This window comes from Entelurus aequoreus, linkage group LG20, assembly GCF_033978785.1.
Source record: "Entelurus aequoreus isolate RoL-2023_Sb linkage group LG20, RoL_Eaeq_v1.1, whole genome shotgun sequence".
NCBI lineage: Eukaryota > Metazoa > Chordata > Actinopteri > Syngnathiformes > Syngnathidae > Entelurus > Entelurus aequoreus.
Genome location: NC_084750.1, coordinates 25,798,624 through 25,815,889, shown reverse-complemented (window position 1 = coordinate 25,815,889; position 17,266 = coordinate 25,798,624). Strand labels below are relative to the sequence as shown.

Below are 17,266 nucleotides of genomic sequence, written 5' to 3'. Positions count from 1 at the left end.
AACATTAGCGTGCTAACTTTTTCAGTCAATTCGGCAGCCGAGTTCCTCAAACTCATGTAACTTAGTACTTGACTCATGCTAAAATTAGCTCGCTAACATTAGTGTGCTAACTTTTTAGCCAATTTTGCAACTGAGTTCCTCAGACTCATACAACTTGGTTTTTGACCAAGTTTTTGACCGATTAGCATTTTAACGTGCTAACTTTTTGAGCCAATTTTGCAGCCCAACACCTCAAAAGTCATATAACTTGGTACTTGACGCATCTTAACTGTAAACATGCTAACATTACCGTGCTAACTTTTTCAGTCAATTCGGCAGCCGAGTTCCTCAGACTCATGTAACTTGGTACTTGACTCATGCTAAAATTAGCTCGCTAACATTAATGTGCTAACTTTTTAGCCAATTTTGCAATTGAGTTCCTCAGACTCATACAACTTGGTATTTGACACATGCTAACGATTAGCATTTTAACTTGCTAACTTTTTGAGCCAATTTTGCAGCCGAACACCTCAAAAGTCATATAACTTGGTACTTGACGCATTTTAACTGTAAACATGCTAACATTAGCGTGCTAACTTTTTCAGTCAATTCGGCAGCCGAGTTCCTCAGACTCATGTAACTTAGTACTTGACTCATGCTAAAATTAGCTCGCTAACATTAGTGTGCTAACTTTTTAGCCAATTTTGCAACTGAGTTCCTCAGACTCATACAACTTGGTTTTTGACCGATTAGCATTTTAACGTGCTAACTTTTTGAGCCAATTCTGCAGCCAAACACCTCAAAAGTCATATAACTTGGTACTTGACGCATTTTAACTGTAAACATGCTAACATTACCGTGCTAACTTTTTCAGTCAATTCGGCAGCCGAGTTCCTCAGACTCATGTAACTTGGTACTTGACTCATGCAAAAATTAGCTTGCTAACATTAGTGTGCTAACTTTTTAGCCAATTTTGCAACAGAGTTCCTCAGAATCATACAACTTGGTATTTGACACATGCTAACGATTAGCATTTTAACATGCTAACTTTTTGAGACAATTTTGCAGCCGAACACCTCAAAAGTCATATAACTTGGTACTTGACGCATCTTAACTGTAAACATGATAACATTACCGTGCTAACTTTTTCAGTCAATTCGGCAGCCGAGCGCTTGGTCCTTGACACATGCAAATTTCTAGCATGCTAAAATTAGCTTCTTAACACTACTGTGCTAACTTTTTTTTTTTTTTGCCAATTTCGCAGTTGAGCGCCTCAGACTCATATAACTTGGCACTTGACACATGCTAACGGTTAGCATGTTAACGTTACCGTTTTAACATGCTAACTTTTTAGCCAATTTTACAGCCGAACATCTGAAAGACACGAAACTTAGTATTTGACACACGCGAACATTAGCATTCTAGGGTACTAACATTAGCATGTTAATCTTTTGGGCCAATTTTGCAGCCAAACACCTCAGAGTCGTATAACTTGGTACTTGACGTATTTTAACTGTAAGCATTTAAGTTTGGCTAGCACATTTCTGCACTGACACGTCATTTCTCCCAAAATTGCATATTCCAGTCTTTTTTTGGTGTCATGTTCTTACTTTGTCCTAAGCCGGATATGGCTCCCAGGCCACACTTCAGACAGCTGGTTGGTTTCTGAAACCAACCTGTAGACGGCTTCAACCCTGACATCATATCACTTCAGACAGCTGGTTGGTTTCTGAAACCAACCTTTAGACGGCTTCAACCCTGACATCATATCACTTCAGACAGAGGTTGGTTTCTGAAACCAACCTTTAGATGGCTTCAACCCTGACATCATATCACTTCAGACAGAGGTTGGTTTCTGAAACCAACCTTTAGATGGCTTCAACCCTGACATCATATCACTTCAGACAGAGGTTGGTTTCTGAAACCAACCTTTAGACGGCTTCAACCCTGACATCATATCACTTCAGACAGCTGGTTGGTTTCTGAAACCAACCTTTAGACGGCTTCAACCCTGACATCATATCACTTCAGACAGAGGTTGGTTTCTGAAACCAACCTTTAGACGGCTTCAACCCTGACATCATATCACTTCAGACAGCTGGTTGGTTTCTGAAACCAACCTTTAGACGGCTTCAACCCTGACATCATATCACTTCAGACAGCTGGTTGGTTTCTGAAAATCAACCTTTAGACGGCTTCAACCCTGACATCATATCACTTCAGACAGCTGGTTGGTTTCTGAAACCAACCTTTAGACGGCTTCAACCCTGACATCATATCACTTCAGACAGCTGGTTGGTTTCTGAAAATCAACCTCTAGACGGCTTCAACCCTGACATCATATCACTTCAGACAGCTGGTTGGTTTCTGAAACCAACCTTTAGACGGCTTCAACCCCGACATCATATCACTTCAAACAGCTGGTTGGTTTCTGAAACCAACCTGTAGACGGCTTCAACCCTGACATCATATCACTTCAGACAGCTGGTTGGTTTTTGAAACCAACCTTTAGACGGCTTCAACCCTGACATCATATCAGACGGAAGGATTGTCACATTCATTTATTCATATCAGTTCACAAGATAAGAGCAGCAAACGTTTGGGGGCGGAGCCTGGAAGACTTATCATCTCAAGGTGACGTGTGTCACGCAACTACACCAAATGTTTGGAATAAGCGAATTGGAATTAAACCCACAACGCATCCGCGATAGCCTGTCAGTGATGGCTGCTGCTGGAGGTGTGGTTAAAGATGGATGCCAAGAGAGCCACGGTCCAAGGTCTGCTCCTTCCAGGTGGACATCAGCAGATACCTATCAGAGCGCTGTCACTCATTAACGCGCTGCTCAGCGTTTAGACACTCAGTACGCACGTTTGCTCTTGGGAAGACCATGAAGCTTCAGGTGGGGCTGATTGTCGCTGCGGCAGCCTTCGCCGCCGCCAGCCCCTTCAGAGAGACGAGGAACAAGCTGCTGCTGATCTCCTTCGATGGCTTCAGGTGGGACTATGACCAGGATGTTTACACGCCAAACATGGACCGGCTGGCGGTGGAAGGCGTCAAGGCCAAATACATCACGCCGCCCATGCTGACGATGACCTCGCCGTCCCACTTCACCACCATCACAGGTGACGCCCCCCTAGCCCCATGTCGCTCCGGGTTCCTGGTTTCAGGTCTTCGTGTCTAACTGCATGGTGAACGACAGGCAGGTGGGTGGAGGACCATGAAGTCGTCCACAACATGATGTTCAACACGCAAACCAACCAGAAGGTTCCTCACAAGGAGACGCTGAAGCGATCTGAGTGGTGGGACAACGGACCCCTGCCCTTGTGGATCACAGCTCAGAACCAGGTCAGGTGCTTCAAACATACGTTAGCACATTGAGGCCTGGAGATATGACATCACTTGTAATCTTCTTTGGCTGCAGGGCTTGAAAACCGCCTCCTTCCACTTCCCGGGAGGCGGGGCAAAGTACAGCGGGCAGGGCGTCAACCGAGCGTTGGTAGAGGAGGCGGGACATCCTGATGACAACGAGACCGAATGGCGGCAGAACATCGACACGGTGCTGAGCTGGTTCTCTCAGGAGGACTTCCACCTGGTGACCTTGTACTACGGCGAGCCCGACAGCGTGGGCCACGCCAAGGGGCCAGACCACTCCGACAGGAAAAAGATCATCCGCCAGATCGACCGCACCATCGGCTACCTGAGTGAGGCTATTGGTCGCCACCGCCTCAACAACAGCCTGAACGTCATCATCACGTCCGACCACGGCATGACCACCGTCAAGAAGCGCCCCCTGGTGGATGAGATTGTCCTCAACAAGTATGTGAACCTGCTGAAAGTGGCCAGCTTCGAGATCCTGGACTATGGTGGATTTGGCATCCTGACGCCGAGGCCCGGCAAGGAGCAGGAAGCTCTGGAGGCGCTGTCCAGGGCGCCCAACTTGACGGTGTACAGGAAGGACGACATGCCGGAAAGCTTCCACCTGGCCAGGAGCGGCCGCCTCCCTCCCGTCATCGTGGTCGCCGACCTCGGATTCAACCTTAACTCTGTGAGTCTGGTCTGGAACACGTCTGCCCGCTTCCTCTAACGCTTCTTGTCTCCTTCCTTGCCGCCAGAGATTCATCGTCTACGTCAACAAAGGCGACCACGGATACCATAACGGCGAGATGGACATGAAGATGATCTTCAGGGCTTTTGGACCGGACTTTAAGAAGAACTTCCTGTCCGAGCCCTTTGACAGCATCCACATCTACCCGCTCATGTGTCAGCTGCTCAACATCCAACCGGCGCCGCACAACGGGTCGCTGCAGGCCACCCAGGACATGTTGCTGCGTGGCGGTGAGCACCCGCCGAGGCGCCATTGAGCTTCGACATCAAGAACTCACAGAAGTACGAATGATTTTCTTTCTTATGTTTTGACAGGAGGACCTCAAAGCGTGACGGTGTCCCTGATGACGCTCATCTCCATCCTCGTCGTCACGCTCCTCTAACCTCGATCCGAGGTCACACTTGCGGGTTTAAGAAGACGTCCAGGAAGATACTTCTTCGGACTCGAACTACAAGATTCTCTCATCCTGAAATCTGATTGGTTGCCGGTTATTTATGTTGTTTGACACCTTTGTGCGCCACATTAAACATAAAGGAGATTGTCTTTTTAAAGTAATTTACTGATTTGATTACAAATGTATGCATACAACTACAAAGGCAGCAAGCGTGTTCCCACCATACACAAAAATAGACTTATCACACACGTAAATATTAACTGGTCAACTTTGTAAAAAGTACTTTTGTCTATTTTCACCATAAAACGGTGAAGTAACGGTGAACTTTGACCTCATGGGCAGCTCATAGTGACGTCTCTGTGTCAACGACACTCGCATCTCCTCCGCCACCCACGACAACGCTGGCAAGATTCTCCTGGCTGGAAGATACCATGACATTATCAGTGACATCATCAGTTTAGTTATAAGTGACATCATCTGTGATATAAGTGCATTCATCAGTGATGTCATTGTGACATCATAAATGACATGATGATGACATTGATGACATCATCAGTGAACTCATCCGTAACATAAAAAGTGACAAGGTGATGACATCAGTGACATCATCAGAAACTTTGTTGGTGACATCTTCTGTAACAATACCAGTGATGTCATCACTGATGTCAATTGCATAAGTGATTTTGTCAGTGACAACATCAAGGATTGCATTGTGACATCATAAGTGAAATGATGATTACTTTCACGACATCCCCAGTAATGTCGTCAGTGACATCATCTGTAACATTACCAGTGATGTCATCCCTGAAGTCAATGACATCATAGGTGATGTTGTCAGTGGTGTCATGAGTGACATCATTAGTGATGTCATTGTGACATGATGAAGACTTTGGTGACATCATTAGTAATGTCGTCAGTAACCTCATCTGTAACACAAGTGACATGGTGACGACATCAGTAATGTCATCAGAAACTTTGTCAGTGTTATCATCCGTAACATTACCAGTGATGACATCACTGACATCATAAGTGACGTTGTCAGTGACGACATCAGTGATGGCATTGTGACTTCATCAGAAACGTTGTCAGTGACATCTTCTGTAACATGATCAGTGATGTAACCAGTCACATGATCAGTGATGTCAATGACATCACAAGTGACGTCAATGACATCACAAGTGACGTCAATGACATCACAAGTGACGTCAATGACATCACAAGTGACGTCAATGACATCACAAGTGACGTCAATGACATCACAAGTGACGTTGACATTACCAGTCATTACCAGTCACCAATGACATCATCAGTGAGGTACGTGAGGTGAAGGCGGGCTCACCTGTAGCTGCGTTTCAGAGCTCTTCTACCGTCAGACGTCACAGAAAGCGACTTCCACACACCACTTTTGTCCATTTCATACGAGATGTTTACTTCTGATGGGTCCAAACTACACACACAAACTCGTTAGACGCTCAAAGGGGTGTGTGTGTGCGCGTGCGGGCGGCAATGACGCACCGTCCTTTCAGACTTTCCACCTCGATAACCATGGCTGGCTCGTAGGGACATATTTCTGCCGTCTGCTCTGACATCTGCTGGAAATCCTGCGAAGGGAGCGAGTCAAGAACGAGAGTCACATCGTCACATGCAGTGTTTAATTTTTTGTAATAGTTATCGTTGACAACCTCTTTTACCATGACAAAAATTAGACGATAACTAATCAAAACAAAATGACGATAACAAAACTGACATTTTCGTCAACAAAAATGTATGATGTTCCACATTGTAATACAGTGGAACCTCAATTAGCAAACTTAATTGGTTCTAGAACATGATTTGTAAATCGAAAAATGTGTTAAGTGAAGCAGAGTTCTCCATAAGAAACAATGTCATTATGAATAATGGGTTCCAGCCTTGACAAAAGTCCGGCCGTGTATAGAGATAGTATGGACAGGTAAACAACAGGCGCCATGTTTGGTACCTAGGACGTGTGCGGCTGTGCCCACATGCATGCAATTAGGTCGTTCTGACTGACGTTAGTTTCCCTGTCAAAATAATATGTCTAAATATAGTTCTAAACATACTCCAGCTCATAAACTTAAAACAAAACATCATTGTATTTTGTCAAAGTATAGCTTTAAAGCATTTTTGCAACCATATTAGATGCACTCCTCCGCTGCCTTAATGCAGTGACCAGCAGGCTGTCAAACACATGAAATGTACGTCACAAAACACAGAACGACCCCCCCAAAAAGTTTTGCCCTCGTTTTGCCAACATCCTCACTAGCTTTGGACCAACAATTACGGAGAAATTGTGACTTTTGTGTGAAGTATGTCAACTGTGGTGCCTGCCCTCCAATATATTTGTAATCACTGCACTATATATGCCTGGGCTTTTACTTTGTTGAATATTTTCCATAGGTTTTGTTGTGGCGAGTCATGGCTTCCTGATTTATTAACTTGAGTACTGAACTAATGCTGCTTTTTACCGCAATATTTACCATATATTTATATATAACATATATACATTATCTATATATTTTTGTACTTGAGTTTTGCCATAATAAATTGACTGTCGATTTGCATTTATGTTTGTAATGATAAATATCAATAAAACATATCAATAACAAAAAACAGTATGTCTACAGTGTTTGGATTTTTTCGGACACATATGTATCATAAACTTGTCTTTAGAACATATCTTGTCCAGGCGCATATTATGCATATTTTGAGTGGAAAATATTCTTCAAAATTGTTATGGATACAGCTCGCACATTAACATAATCTGTACTGATATCTACCGTATTTTTCGGATTATAAATCACAGCTTTTTTCATAGTTTGGCCGGGGGTGCGACATATAATAATAATATATAATAATTTCACACTTATGTGTGAAATTATTAACACATTACCGTAAAATATCAAATAATATTATTTATCTCATTCGCGTAAGAGACGAAGAAAATGTCCGCAATCGTCACACACGTCAGCAATCGTCACACACGTCAACCAATAAGAATTCGGTGGGGGCGGGTCATGGCAGAAGTGCATTGTGCATCATGGCAGAAGTGCATTGTGGGTCATGGGATGCTAACTGCTGCTACATCCGTAGCTATTAAAATTGATTATGTCAACATTGGCGGTACCTTATAAAAACTGAGAAGGGTTGAACTAAAATGTCACCGAAAAGGAAATCATATACTGCAGATTACAAGCCGGGCGTAGTGAAATATGCAGCAGAAAACGGCGATCGAGCAGCAGAAAGAAAGGAAACGGCGCATACCAGAGGCGACACCGGGGAGGAAGATTTCATGGGATTTAGCGATCGGGAGTGACAGATTGTTTGGTAAACGTATAGCATGTTCTATATGTTATAGTTATTTGAATGACTCTTACCATAATATGTTACGTTAACATACCAGGCACGTTCTCAGTTGGTTATTTATGCGTCATATAACGTACACTTATTCAGCCTGTTGTTCACTATTCTTTATTTATTTTAAATTGCCTTTCAAATGTCTATTCTTGGTGTTGGGTTTTATCAAATAAATTTCCCCAAAAAATGCGACTTATACTCCAGTGCGACATATATATGTTTTTTTCCTTCTTTATTGTGCATTTTCCGCCAGTGCGACGTATACTCCGAAGCGACTTATAGTCCGAAAAATACGATAATTTGCATATAAATGCAATTAAAACCACCAAGTGTTGACAATGAAGGGCTTCATAACAGTTGTAACTCGGTATGTAGCGCTATCAAAATCTCACGTTGCGGTATATGTCCAAAAAAGAAACAAAGACTAGAATGAAGTGGCAGGAATGTTTAGGATAAACACACTTACTGTAATTGAACACACACATATGTTACTTTATATGCAGTCGGCTTTCGACCACATTTTTTTTAGCCTGATGCGGCCCCCAAGTCAAAAAGTTGGGTCACCCCTGGTATAGATGAACAAGATTTGTGGAATCAAATACATTTCTAGAAACATTTTACCTCATTTACATTTGAACCTTTCTATGAAAGCTTGAAACAGTTTTCTGTCACAATACAAACACGACATGAATTAAATAGCAATAAAAAGGAGTGTTGTTATGAAAAGATTGGATAAAAAGAGGTTGTGCCTACGACATAGGTCAATCACGTCCAGAGTCTACGGTAGTACTTAGAATGCATAAAAAAAGAAAAACATATGTGTTCTTGTCTTACATAAGGATTGTGAATGATAGGCAAAATTCAAAAAAGTGGATTTTCCCTTTAAAGAAATGTTTTGTAGTCTAAATAAAAGGTGCTTTCAAAGCTCATTAAAATGTTCATTGACTAAAAGTAGACTAAAACAAAATTAATTTAGATGACTAAAATCAGACTAAAACTAAAATAATTTTTTGTCAAAAACAACTAAAATAAATTAAAACCTGCTGTCCAAATTAATACTTGTCACATGGTCACACGGCGGTGCTCACCTCCTTCTCCCGCTTCTTCTTCTTGTCGTCATCCTTCTTCTTCTTGCTCTCGGGTATGAGGTCGTCCAGCCAGCTCAGCTCTCGCTTCCTGAAGCAGAAGTCCAGAAGCTTCCGAATGAACACCAACGCCAGGACCTGCGGAGAGCAGTGGAGTCACGGGGGATGTCGCCTGGCATCTGCGTGTGTCTCACCATCATGGGGAAGACGACGGCGGCGGCGGAGGCTTTGATAAGCCACAGGACAATGAGGCAGGACAGCTGCACGGCCGTGAAGGCGTGCACCTTCCAGAGAGGCACGTAGCGAAGATAGATGAGGTCCGGCTGGTGCTTGGGCGCCATGGCGAACAGTTTGATGCGGTCAAAGAGCTGCAAACATCAAAGACAAAACACATGAAGAAGGGGGACAGAGGTGTTTTGGAATGTTTACTATTCAATAAATATATATCCAAAAGAAACTAAGATATTTAAAGTATTTATTTGGGTACTCAAATAACATCAGATTACAAAGATAAAACGTTTTTGCTGCTACGGCAAGAAAGAAGAAAGCAAGAAGGAGCGAGAGAGAGAGAGAGAGTGACTGAGCGATAAAGAACTCTTCCAGAACTTTATAGCTTATAGAAATGAGATAGGAGGGACGAGGTGGGTTTGGGAGAAATGTCCTGTCTCCTGGGAGGGGGAGAGGGAGGAAGATGAGCAAAACACACTTGATCTGATCAGGAATGTTTCGATTAAACATTCGACAAGCAGTCACAATCACAAAAGAAACCCATTTGTAGAGTAACCGTTTGACCAAAATACAAATACAACATGAATTAGTGATCAACCAACCAACATCAGCAATCTGTGTCCTATTTTACTGAGAAAGTAAGGGTTTTGGAGACATCTCCAGTAAGCCCCAAGAATGTATAAAAAGGTCATAAAAGTGACAAAAACAGACCAATGCAGTGAAGACAAAGCCACACACTCAAACTCTTAGACTCAAATTGTGGTTTTGGAAGCACGGACACCCACCTGAATGCCTTTGAGAGAGGACACGCCCATGTAGAGGAAGACACCGTAGAGGACAGGCATGGGGATGAACTATGGACGGAGGAAGGAAGGCTTGACAATTGGGCTTGATGCATGTCATACAGGGGGTCATATACATACATATGTATATACATATGTATATACATATGTATATATATATATATATATATATATATATATATATATATATATATATATATATATATATATATATATATATATATATATACATATATATATACATATATATATATACATATATATATATATATATATATATATATATATATTAGGGGTGTGGGAAAAAATCGATTCGAATTCAAATCGCCATTCTGACGTTGTGCGATTCAGTATTGATTCTCATTTTTCAAAAATCGATTTTTTATTTTTATTTTTTTAAATTATTCAATCCAACAAAACAATACACAGCAATACCATAACAATGCAATCAAATTCCAAAACCAAACCCGACCCAGCAACACTCAGAACAGCAATAAACAGAGCAATTGAGAGGAGACACAAACACGACACAGAACAATCCAAAAGTAGTGAAACAAAAATGAATATTATCAACAACAGTATCAATATTAGTAACAATTTCAACATAGCAGTGATTAAAAATCCCTCATTGACATCATCATTAGACATTTATAAATGATAAATGGGTTATACTTGTATAGCGCTTTTCTACCTTCAAGGTACTCAAAGCGCTTTGACAGTATTTCCACATTCATCCATTCACACACACATTCACACACTGATGGCGGGAGCTGCCATGCAAGGCGCTAACCAGCAGCCATCAGGAGCAAGGGTGAAGTGTCTTGCCCAAGGACACAACGGACGTGACTAGGATGGTAGAAGGTGGGGATTGAACCCCAGTAACCAGCAACCCTCCGATTGCTGGCACGGCCACTCTACCAACTTTGCCACATCGTATAAAATAAATGAAAATAATAAAATAAAATAAAATGAATAAAAATGAACACTAGTGTCACAGTGGCTTACACTTGCATCGCATCTCATAAGCTTGACAACACACTGTGTCCAATATTTTCACAAAGATAAAATAAGTCATATTTTTGGTTCATTTAATAGTTAAAACAAATTTACATTATTGCAATCAGTTGATAAAACATTGTCCTTTACAATTTACAATTCTCTGGGGATAGCTTCCCCTGTAGCTTAGCTAAACTTAATCGAGAGTTACTTGTAGCTTAGTGTTGGAGCCAAATTTCCTTATTTGTTTATATTGTTTTTATTTTGTTTTCTCTAATTGATTGCTGGCCTCAGTTCATGCTGAATTTCCTTTTCGGCAGATTGCTCCGCCCACTTCCTCTTGAGAACCAGGAAGTGTTGACAGGGATGTGACTGTTGCTATGGTGCGGTTGCCATGGTAACCTCATTTAATTGGGTTCAGGTGGGTGCACTCGGGGGCGATTGCATGGAGGACACAAACAGTTTTCGACCGTGCTGTGCAGCCCGTGTGTGGTCAGGTCTCGCTGCTGTGACAATGTTCCATTCAAGGTCAGCATACATTATGTTCTATAGCCTACACCTGATTTCATTTTGATAGCTTAAAATAAACGGATTGTCATATCCAAACATATTTCCACAGTACTGGACTTTGAATCATTTGCACGCGTCAAACACAGTCGCCCTCAGTAACAGCTTAAACATAGAGGCTGTACACTTAGCTTGTTACATTTTCCAAGTAGCTTGCCCACCACTGGTCGGGGGACCTCACCCATCTCGGACACATAAGAGATGTGACTTGTAGATTACACGCAATTTGAATAAAGGACAATGTGCCTTAACAGACTTTGCATTCTAAAATTCTTCACCGGTATAAAAACTGACTCCATTTGCAAAATATAGACAAGTTTGGCAGCACTTTTACTTGATTCGAATCTCTCATCCATTGGACGTGCTCTTAGCTCATATAAGTAAATTCCACTGTTTTCTATTATTTTTTCCAGGATGCAAGCCTTTGGAATAAGGTCCAGTTTGTCTCGGTACGGTCCCTTGTTTTTTTTAATTTGGTACAATCCATTTTGATGCCGCTTGTTACTCGTGTTTACATTGTAAACAAAGCCTTCATCCAACAAGTATGTCTACCCAGCACCCACAACGCATTGCAAAATCACGTGGCCTTTCGAGCCATATGGTGAAAGGTCAGGTGTCTGCACACCTGGCCTGGCGCTCACCTTAAGAGCCGAGGTCATGAAGACGGAGCAGCCCATCAGGACAAAGATCATGAACCCGGTCACACGCTGCTCCCTGATCCCCAAAAATTTAGGCTGCTCGCCCGGGGCCGCGCATGCCGTCTCCTGCTTGAGGCTGTTGATGTGCGAGATGGAGAGCACGGTCGCCGCCACAAACCACGGCAGGCCCATGACGGAGCAGACACCCAGCATCAGTGCCACCACCAGCAGGTCGAGATGGTAGCCGCATCCTTTCTGGAAGCACACGGTCACGCGGCTTTAGGCCTGGCAGATGTACCGTAGGCGCGGCAGGTCGGGCTCACCTTCAGCTTGTTCTCCTTCCTGTTGACGATGACGGCGGTGATCTGCTGGTCCATGAAGATGAGGATGGTGCAGAGCAGAGCGGGGATAGCGGCGGCCAGCAGCGTCCACCAGGGATTCGGGCCCAGCGGCGAAATGAGCCACCCGCGGGTGTTGGAGGTGGGCTGAAAAGCATCACGGCACTCATGTGACCACCTACATCTTCCTATCACAGACTTCAACAGAATGCTGACTTCCTGTTTGGACCTCAGGGTTACCTCAAAGCGGTCTGGCACACTGAGTTTGGGGGAAGGAATTCCCATCAGATAATCCAGCAGCACCATGACCATGATTGTCAGGAAGACAGCGAAGTCGCTAACGGTCGAACGTACCTGAAGTTGGGGAAAAAAACTGGGTTAGCTTTTCTTCTTTGTTTTGTTTTTCCCAGAAGAAGTGGGACAAGACCTTGGTTGGGAAGTATCTCCTGGTCTTGAAGCGTTTGAGGAAGGAGCAGAGGAGGAAGGTGGTGAAGAAAAGGATGACGGACCAGAAGAGGACGTCAGGGATGAAGGGACCGTCGCGGCTGCAAGCTAAGCCCACAAACTCGCCGCGCAAAGTCTGACAGTCCTGCAAGAGACAACAGCTGCACTTGCCCAGGTGTCCACTAGTGGCTGCTGTTGGACACTAGAGAATTTTACCTTCACACTCAGCTGCCCCCATGGCACACTCTCGCACGAGTTGTAGCCGTGGTTGCTCCAAATCTCACGCAGGTTAGCTGATGTGTTGGCAGGTGGAGAACATCCACACCTACCAGCGGCCAGCGATGACTTCAGGAGTCAGTGATGGGGTGGGATGGCAGAAGGCGGACGAGAAATGACACGGTACGCTTACGTGTAAAAGGTCAGGTTGTCCAGGTGGTTGCCCGTGTTGACCGGGTAGAGCTCCCCCAGGTGGAACAACTTCTCCAGGGCCTCGTAGATGAAGATGGCGCAAATGAGGGCGGCGAAGGCCTCCTCTGTGAAGCGCGTGATGTAGCACACCAGCGAGCTGGCGTCGGTGGCAACCAGCAGCAGGCAGAGGAAGGCGGTCCACAGACCGATGCTGGTCCGTAGAGACAGGTAGGACAGACCGTAGTCGCTGAACACAGGGAAGACAATGGAACGATCAAGAGTTTATATTTTTTATCCGAGCAATGCAATGGTGATCTGTACTTTGGTCTTCCTAGTGATGTTCTATCAAGCACGCTGTCACAGTCCCTGCAGTGTCTTGTGTGTCTGTCTGGGTGTGGTCATGTGTGGGCAGAGTTTGGGTTCCTGGCTTCCCAGTCTGGCACACCTGGCGCTGATCAGCTCACTCATCTGCCTGCCATTAGCTAATCACCTCCACTCCATAAAAGCCCTGGTCTCCTCACACGACGCTGCCAGATCGTTTCACAGCTCTCCAAGTGGTAACACTTCTCGCCAGTTCTAGTAGTATTTTGATGATCTTGTTGATCTTTTGTTTGCGCCTTTTGCTCCTGGTATCTTGTTCCTCGACTCACCATTGTTTTCCTCTGCCTCCAGTGCCTACCTCCTCTAAGCCTGCCTGCCAGACACCTCCACTCCAGTCGACGACGCCTTTCCCTCATCCCTCGTTTGCCTAAATTAAACCTTTTGGACTTTGAATCTGCCTCTCTTGTCTGCTTTCGGGTCCGCCAGCTTGTTAAATCGTGACACACGCTCAGATGAGACCTGGTCCTTCATGATAAACATTTAATCTTGAGAAGCTCCTCTGCCAAATTCACTGGATCAAATGGCAGACATGTATACATTGTTGTGTCAACAGGACTATTACATTTCATTCTCAAACAGCCAATCGGAGAGTAGGTGGACCCGACCCCAATCCATACTGCAGCATGATGAAGCAATGTCCTGATGACCCATCTGACATTGTTGTGCAAGATGGCCTCTAAAAGGTTAGTCTTTTCTAAAAGTTATAGTCAAACCGCCATCTTTACAGCAAGGTTTCTTATCAGAGTCAACATTTACCCGGAGTCAAAACCTCTGGTACATCAGCATCAGGTGCAATGACCACTGCCTGTCAGGCTATAAGATGCAGCAGACATGCTGTCCTCTTTGCTATCTGGTCTGCGACTCGCCACCATGTTTCTACGTCTCCTGGTCCTGCTGCTGGTTGTGGCGCGGTGCAGCCGGGCTCAGCCCGTGGACAACCGGGACGAGCTGAACAGTGTTCGGGCGTCTCTGGAGAATCTGAAAGCCGACAGACGAGGTGATGCTGCATTGCTGTACATTCGAGCTGGTATTAGCTAGGACCATACGTCCACGGTATCACGATATTGCTATATTCTACATCGTTGACTGATCAATTTTTAATACGAGTTTTTTAAATGTACAATATACCAATGTTTCTTAGCCATTGTCGGTCCGCGAGCGGCCCCGACAGTGCCGCCAAAAATTTTTTTCTTCTCAGCAGTGGTACGTTTGGGGCGCAGCGGTACTCAGTTATAACACACTTTTCCACCACTTGTGGCAGTAATAACAATATCAAACAAACAGAAAAAGACCGGAACTAAAGTAATAGAGAAGTTTCTTAAGCGCAAAAATTATGACAAAAGTGGCGAAGCTCTATTTTCATTTGCACTTTCATATTAATGAAAGTTTAGTTAAGAAACATATTCATAAAATCAAAAGGAAGAAGACTAGTTGTGTGAATGCTCCAAAGCATTCACACATATGGTTTTCTACACCAAAATTAATCTATTTATTCAACTTCTTCTTCTTCTTCTCCAGATTTTGCCGCACTCTACCTTCCACATTTTTCACCCGATTCAAACCGTTTCAACTTCAAAGTGTTCAGCCTATTCGGGAATCGCGGGCTTTCCCTTGACAAATTGCAAAAATTCCCAGATTTCCCAGAATTATAGGTTTTCTGGGACATTTTTCCCATTCGAAAATGAATTGGCCATTTTTTAAACTTACAGCATTTCCACATTTTTCGACCGATTCAAACCATTCCACCTTCAACACATTCCACCATCCTTGAAATTCAAACTATCTTTTTTCCAATTTTAAAAAAAAATCCAGGATTTTCCAGAATTCCTGGTTTTACAAAGCCTTATTTCCAACCTTTTTTTCTGGCAACTACTCCTTCCACATTTGTCAGCGCATTTCAACCGTTCCACCGTCAAAACATTCCGCTTAATCAGGACAAAAAACAAAATTGTTTTTTGAACTGGAAAAATTCACGGTTTTCCCGAAATTCCAGGAATTCCATAATACCTTTTCTCAATTCAACATGTTACTACATCAACATTTCTCGACCGATTTGAAAAATGTCAACACCAACCATTTCAACTAATTCAGAGCATTCAAGTTTTTTACCATTTTCAAAAAAATTCCCGCTTTTTCCGAAATTCTCAATTATTTTGGAAATTCCCATTGAAATCAATGGGACATTCTTCAAAGTTCCACAACTGCCACATTTTTTATCTGATTCAAACTGTTCCAACTTCAAAATATCCAGCCTGTTTGGGAATTGTGTGCTCCCTTTCAACAATTCTAAAAAAATTCCAGGATTTCAGTTCAACTTCAGCATTGGAGCATTCACACGCAATTCCTTCAGGAATTGCCTCATCTAGTTCAGTGGTAATATTTGAGTGGTCCCCTGGCCCCTCTGTAGTAGAAAACTTGGGGCCTGAGTCCGAAAAGGATAAGAATCCCTGCACTGGATGACAGTAATAATTAATTTTACTAACAGTCGAATGATCCAAAAATATTAAAATGTATTTATTGCTTAAAATATATTATATCGTTATTTTTTTCTCCACCCCTAACTGCCTGTGTTTACCGTGTTTCCATGGTAACAGCCATGATGGATCGTCTGGATGAGGCCGAGAGGGAGCTGAAGACAGTCCGAGGTGAGCGAATCTGCAGGTTGCCGTTGAGGACAAAAGGGTGACACAAGCAGTTTTCTGGGTGCAGAAAGTCCAAAAGTGGCCTTTGCTGCCTCGCTGGGAGGAAACGGCGCCCAGAAGACGACATCCGGAAACCAAGATCTTATCTACAGGGATGTCCTGACCAACGTGGGCGGGGCTTATAATGCCGCTACAGGTAAGCGTGGACAGAGTGAGACAGAGGGTCTGATCTACTACAGGTTTGCGTGTATTAAAACCCACATTTTGGGGTTAAAAAATCTAACAGTGCTGTTGTTTCTCACAGTGTTTTTCATATACATCTTTGCCAATTGCTTCTGGGTCATTCCAGCACGCCAAAGTGTTGGTGTTGTGCCCAAAAGTGACTGTCCAACACCCCAAAACTCTGCAGCACAGGTGTCAAACTCAAGGCCCGGGGGGCCAGATCTGGCCCGCCACAATTTTTTATTTGGCCCACAAAAACCCGGAAATAATATGAGTCAGTAAATGTATTTTTATTTTGATGTAAAAATTGCATTTATTTTGACTTTAATATTATCTGATCATGATTTTTTTTGTTTTTTTTAACTAAATATATATTTGCTTGTCACCCTGGTTTATGATTTCAAAGCAAGTTATCCATCAATTCCTATACAAAAGATTACATGCATAGGCAAATGTGTAATAATTAGTGCCGTCTAATGTTTTAAAAAAAAAAGATTATTAATCGCAATTTTGAATTTGGATTTACCATGAGTAACCCTAGAACATTTGTGGGTCTTTTTTACTGCCTTTGAAAATGTCATCATGCAACGGAATGTTCATTTTAAAAGTTAGCGGGATGAAATATGGCCACAGGAGGAATTCATCTCAGAATTTGCGTCT

The 17,266-nt window shown here is 43.3% G+C and overlaps 2 protein-coding genes across 6 annotated transcripts in view; one reads left to right on the top strand and one right to left on the bottom strand.

The window, feature by feature from the left end:
• The first annotated feature begins 2,097 nt into the window (after window positions 1-2,097).
• zgc:153896 (uncharacterized protein LOC569930 homolog) lies at window positions 2,098-5,057 on the top strand. The gene is made up of 5 exons (XM_062029760.1): window positions 2,098-3,102; window positions 3,180-3,325; window positions 3,402-4,025; window positions 4,093-4,315; window positions 4,400-5,057. Exons 1-5 carry the CDS (start codon window positions 2,733-2,735, stop codon window positions 4,465-4,467), a joined length of 1,431 nt encoding a protein of 476 aa, XP_061885744.1. The 5' UTR covers window positions 2,098-2,732; the 3' UTR covers window positions 4,468-5,057.
• Window positions 4,630-17,266, bottom strand: part of LOC133636096 (sodium bicarbonate cotransporter 3-like) — a 34,779-nt gene continuing 22,142 nt past the window's right edge. For 2 of the 5 annotated variants that reach the window (XM_062029757.1, XM_062029758.1), the window contains 12 exons: window positions 13,363-13,608; window positions 13,170-13,278; window positions 12,937-13,098; window positions 12,750-12,863; window positions 12,495-12,656; window positions 12,175-12,426; window positions 9,953-10,021; window positions 9,134-9,307; window positions 8,943-9,077; window positions 5,995-6,080; window positions 5,819-5,926; window positions 4,630-4,898 (listed from right to left, as the gene is read on the bottom strand). In XM_062029757.1, coding sequence (XP_061885741.1) covers window positions 4,823-4,898; window positions 5,819-5,926; window positions 5,995-6,080; window positions 8,943-9,077; window positions 9,134-9,307; window positions 9,953-10,021; window positions 12,175-12,426; window positions 12,495-12,656; window positions 12,750-12,863; window positions 12,937-13,098; window positions 13,170-13,278; window positions 13,363-13,608 — 1,693 coding nt within the window. In that variant the 3' untranslated portion in view covers window positions 4,630-4,822. Of the gene's footprint in view, window positions 4,899-5,818; window positions 5,927-5,994; window positions 6,081-8,942; window positions 9,078-9,133; window positions 9,308-9,952; window positions 10,022-12,174; window positions 12,427-12,494; window positions 12,864-12,936; window positions 13,099-13,169; window positions 13,279-13,362; window positions 13,609-17,266 lie in introns of all 5 variants that reach the window. The other 3 variants (XM_062029755.1, XM_062029756.1, XM_062029759.1) reach the window with 2 other exon arrangements.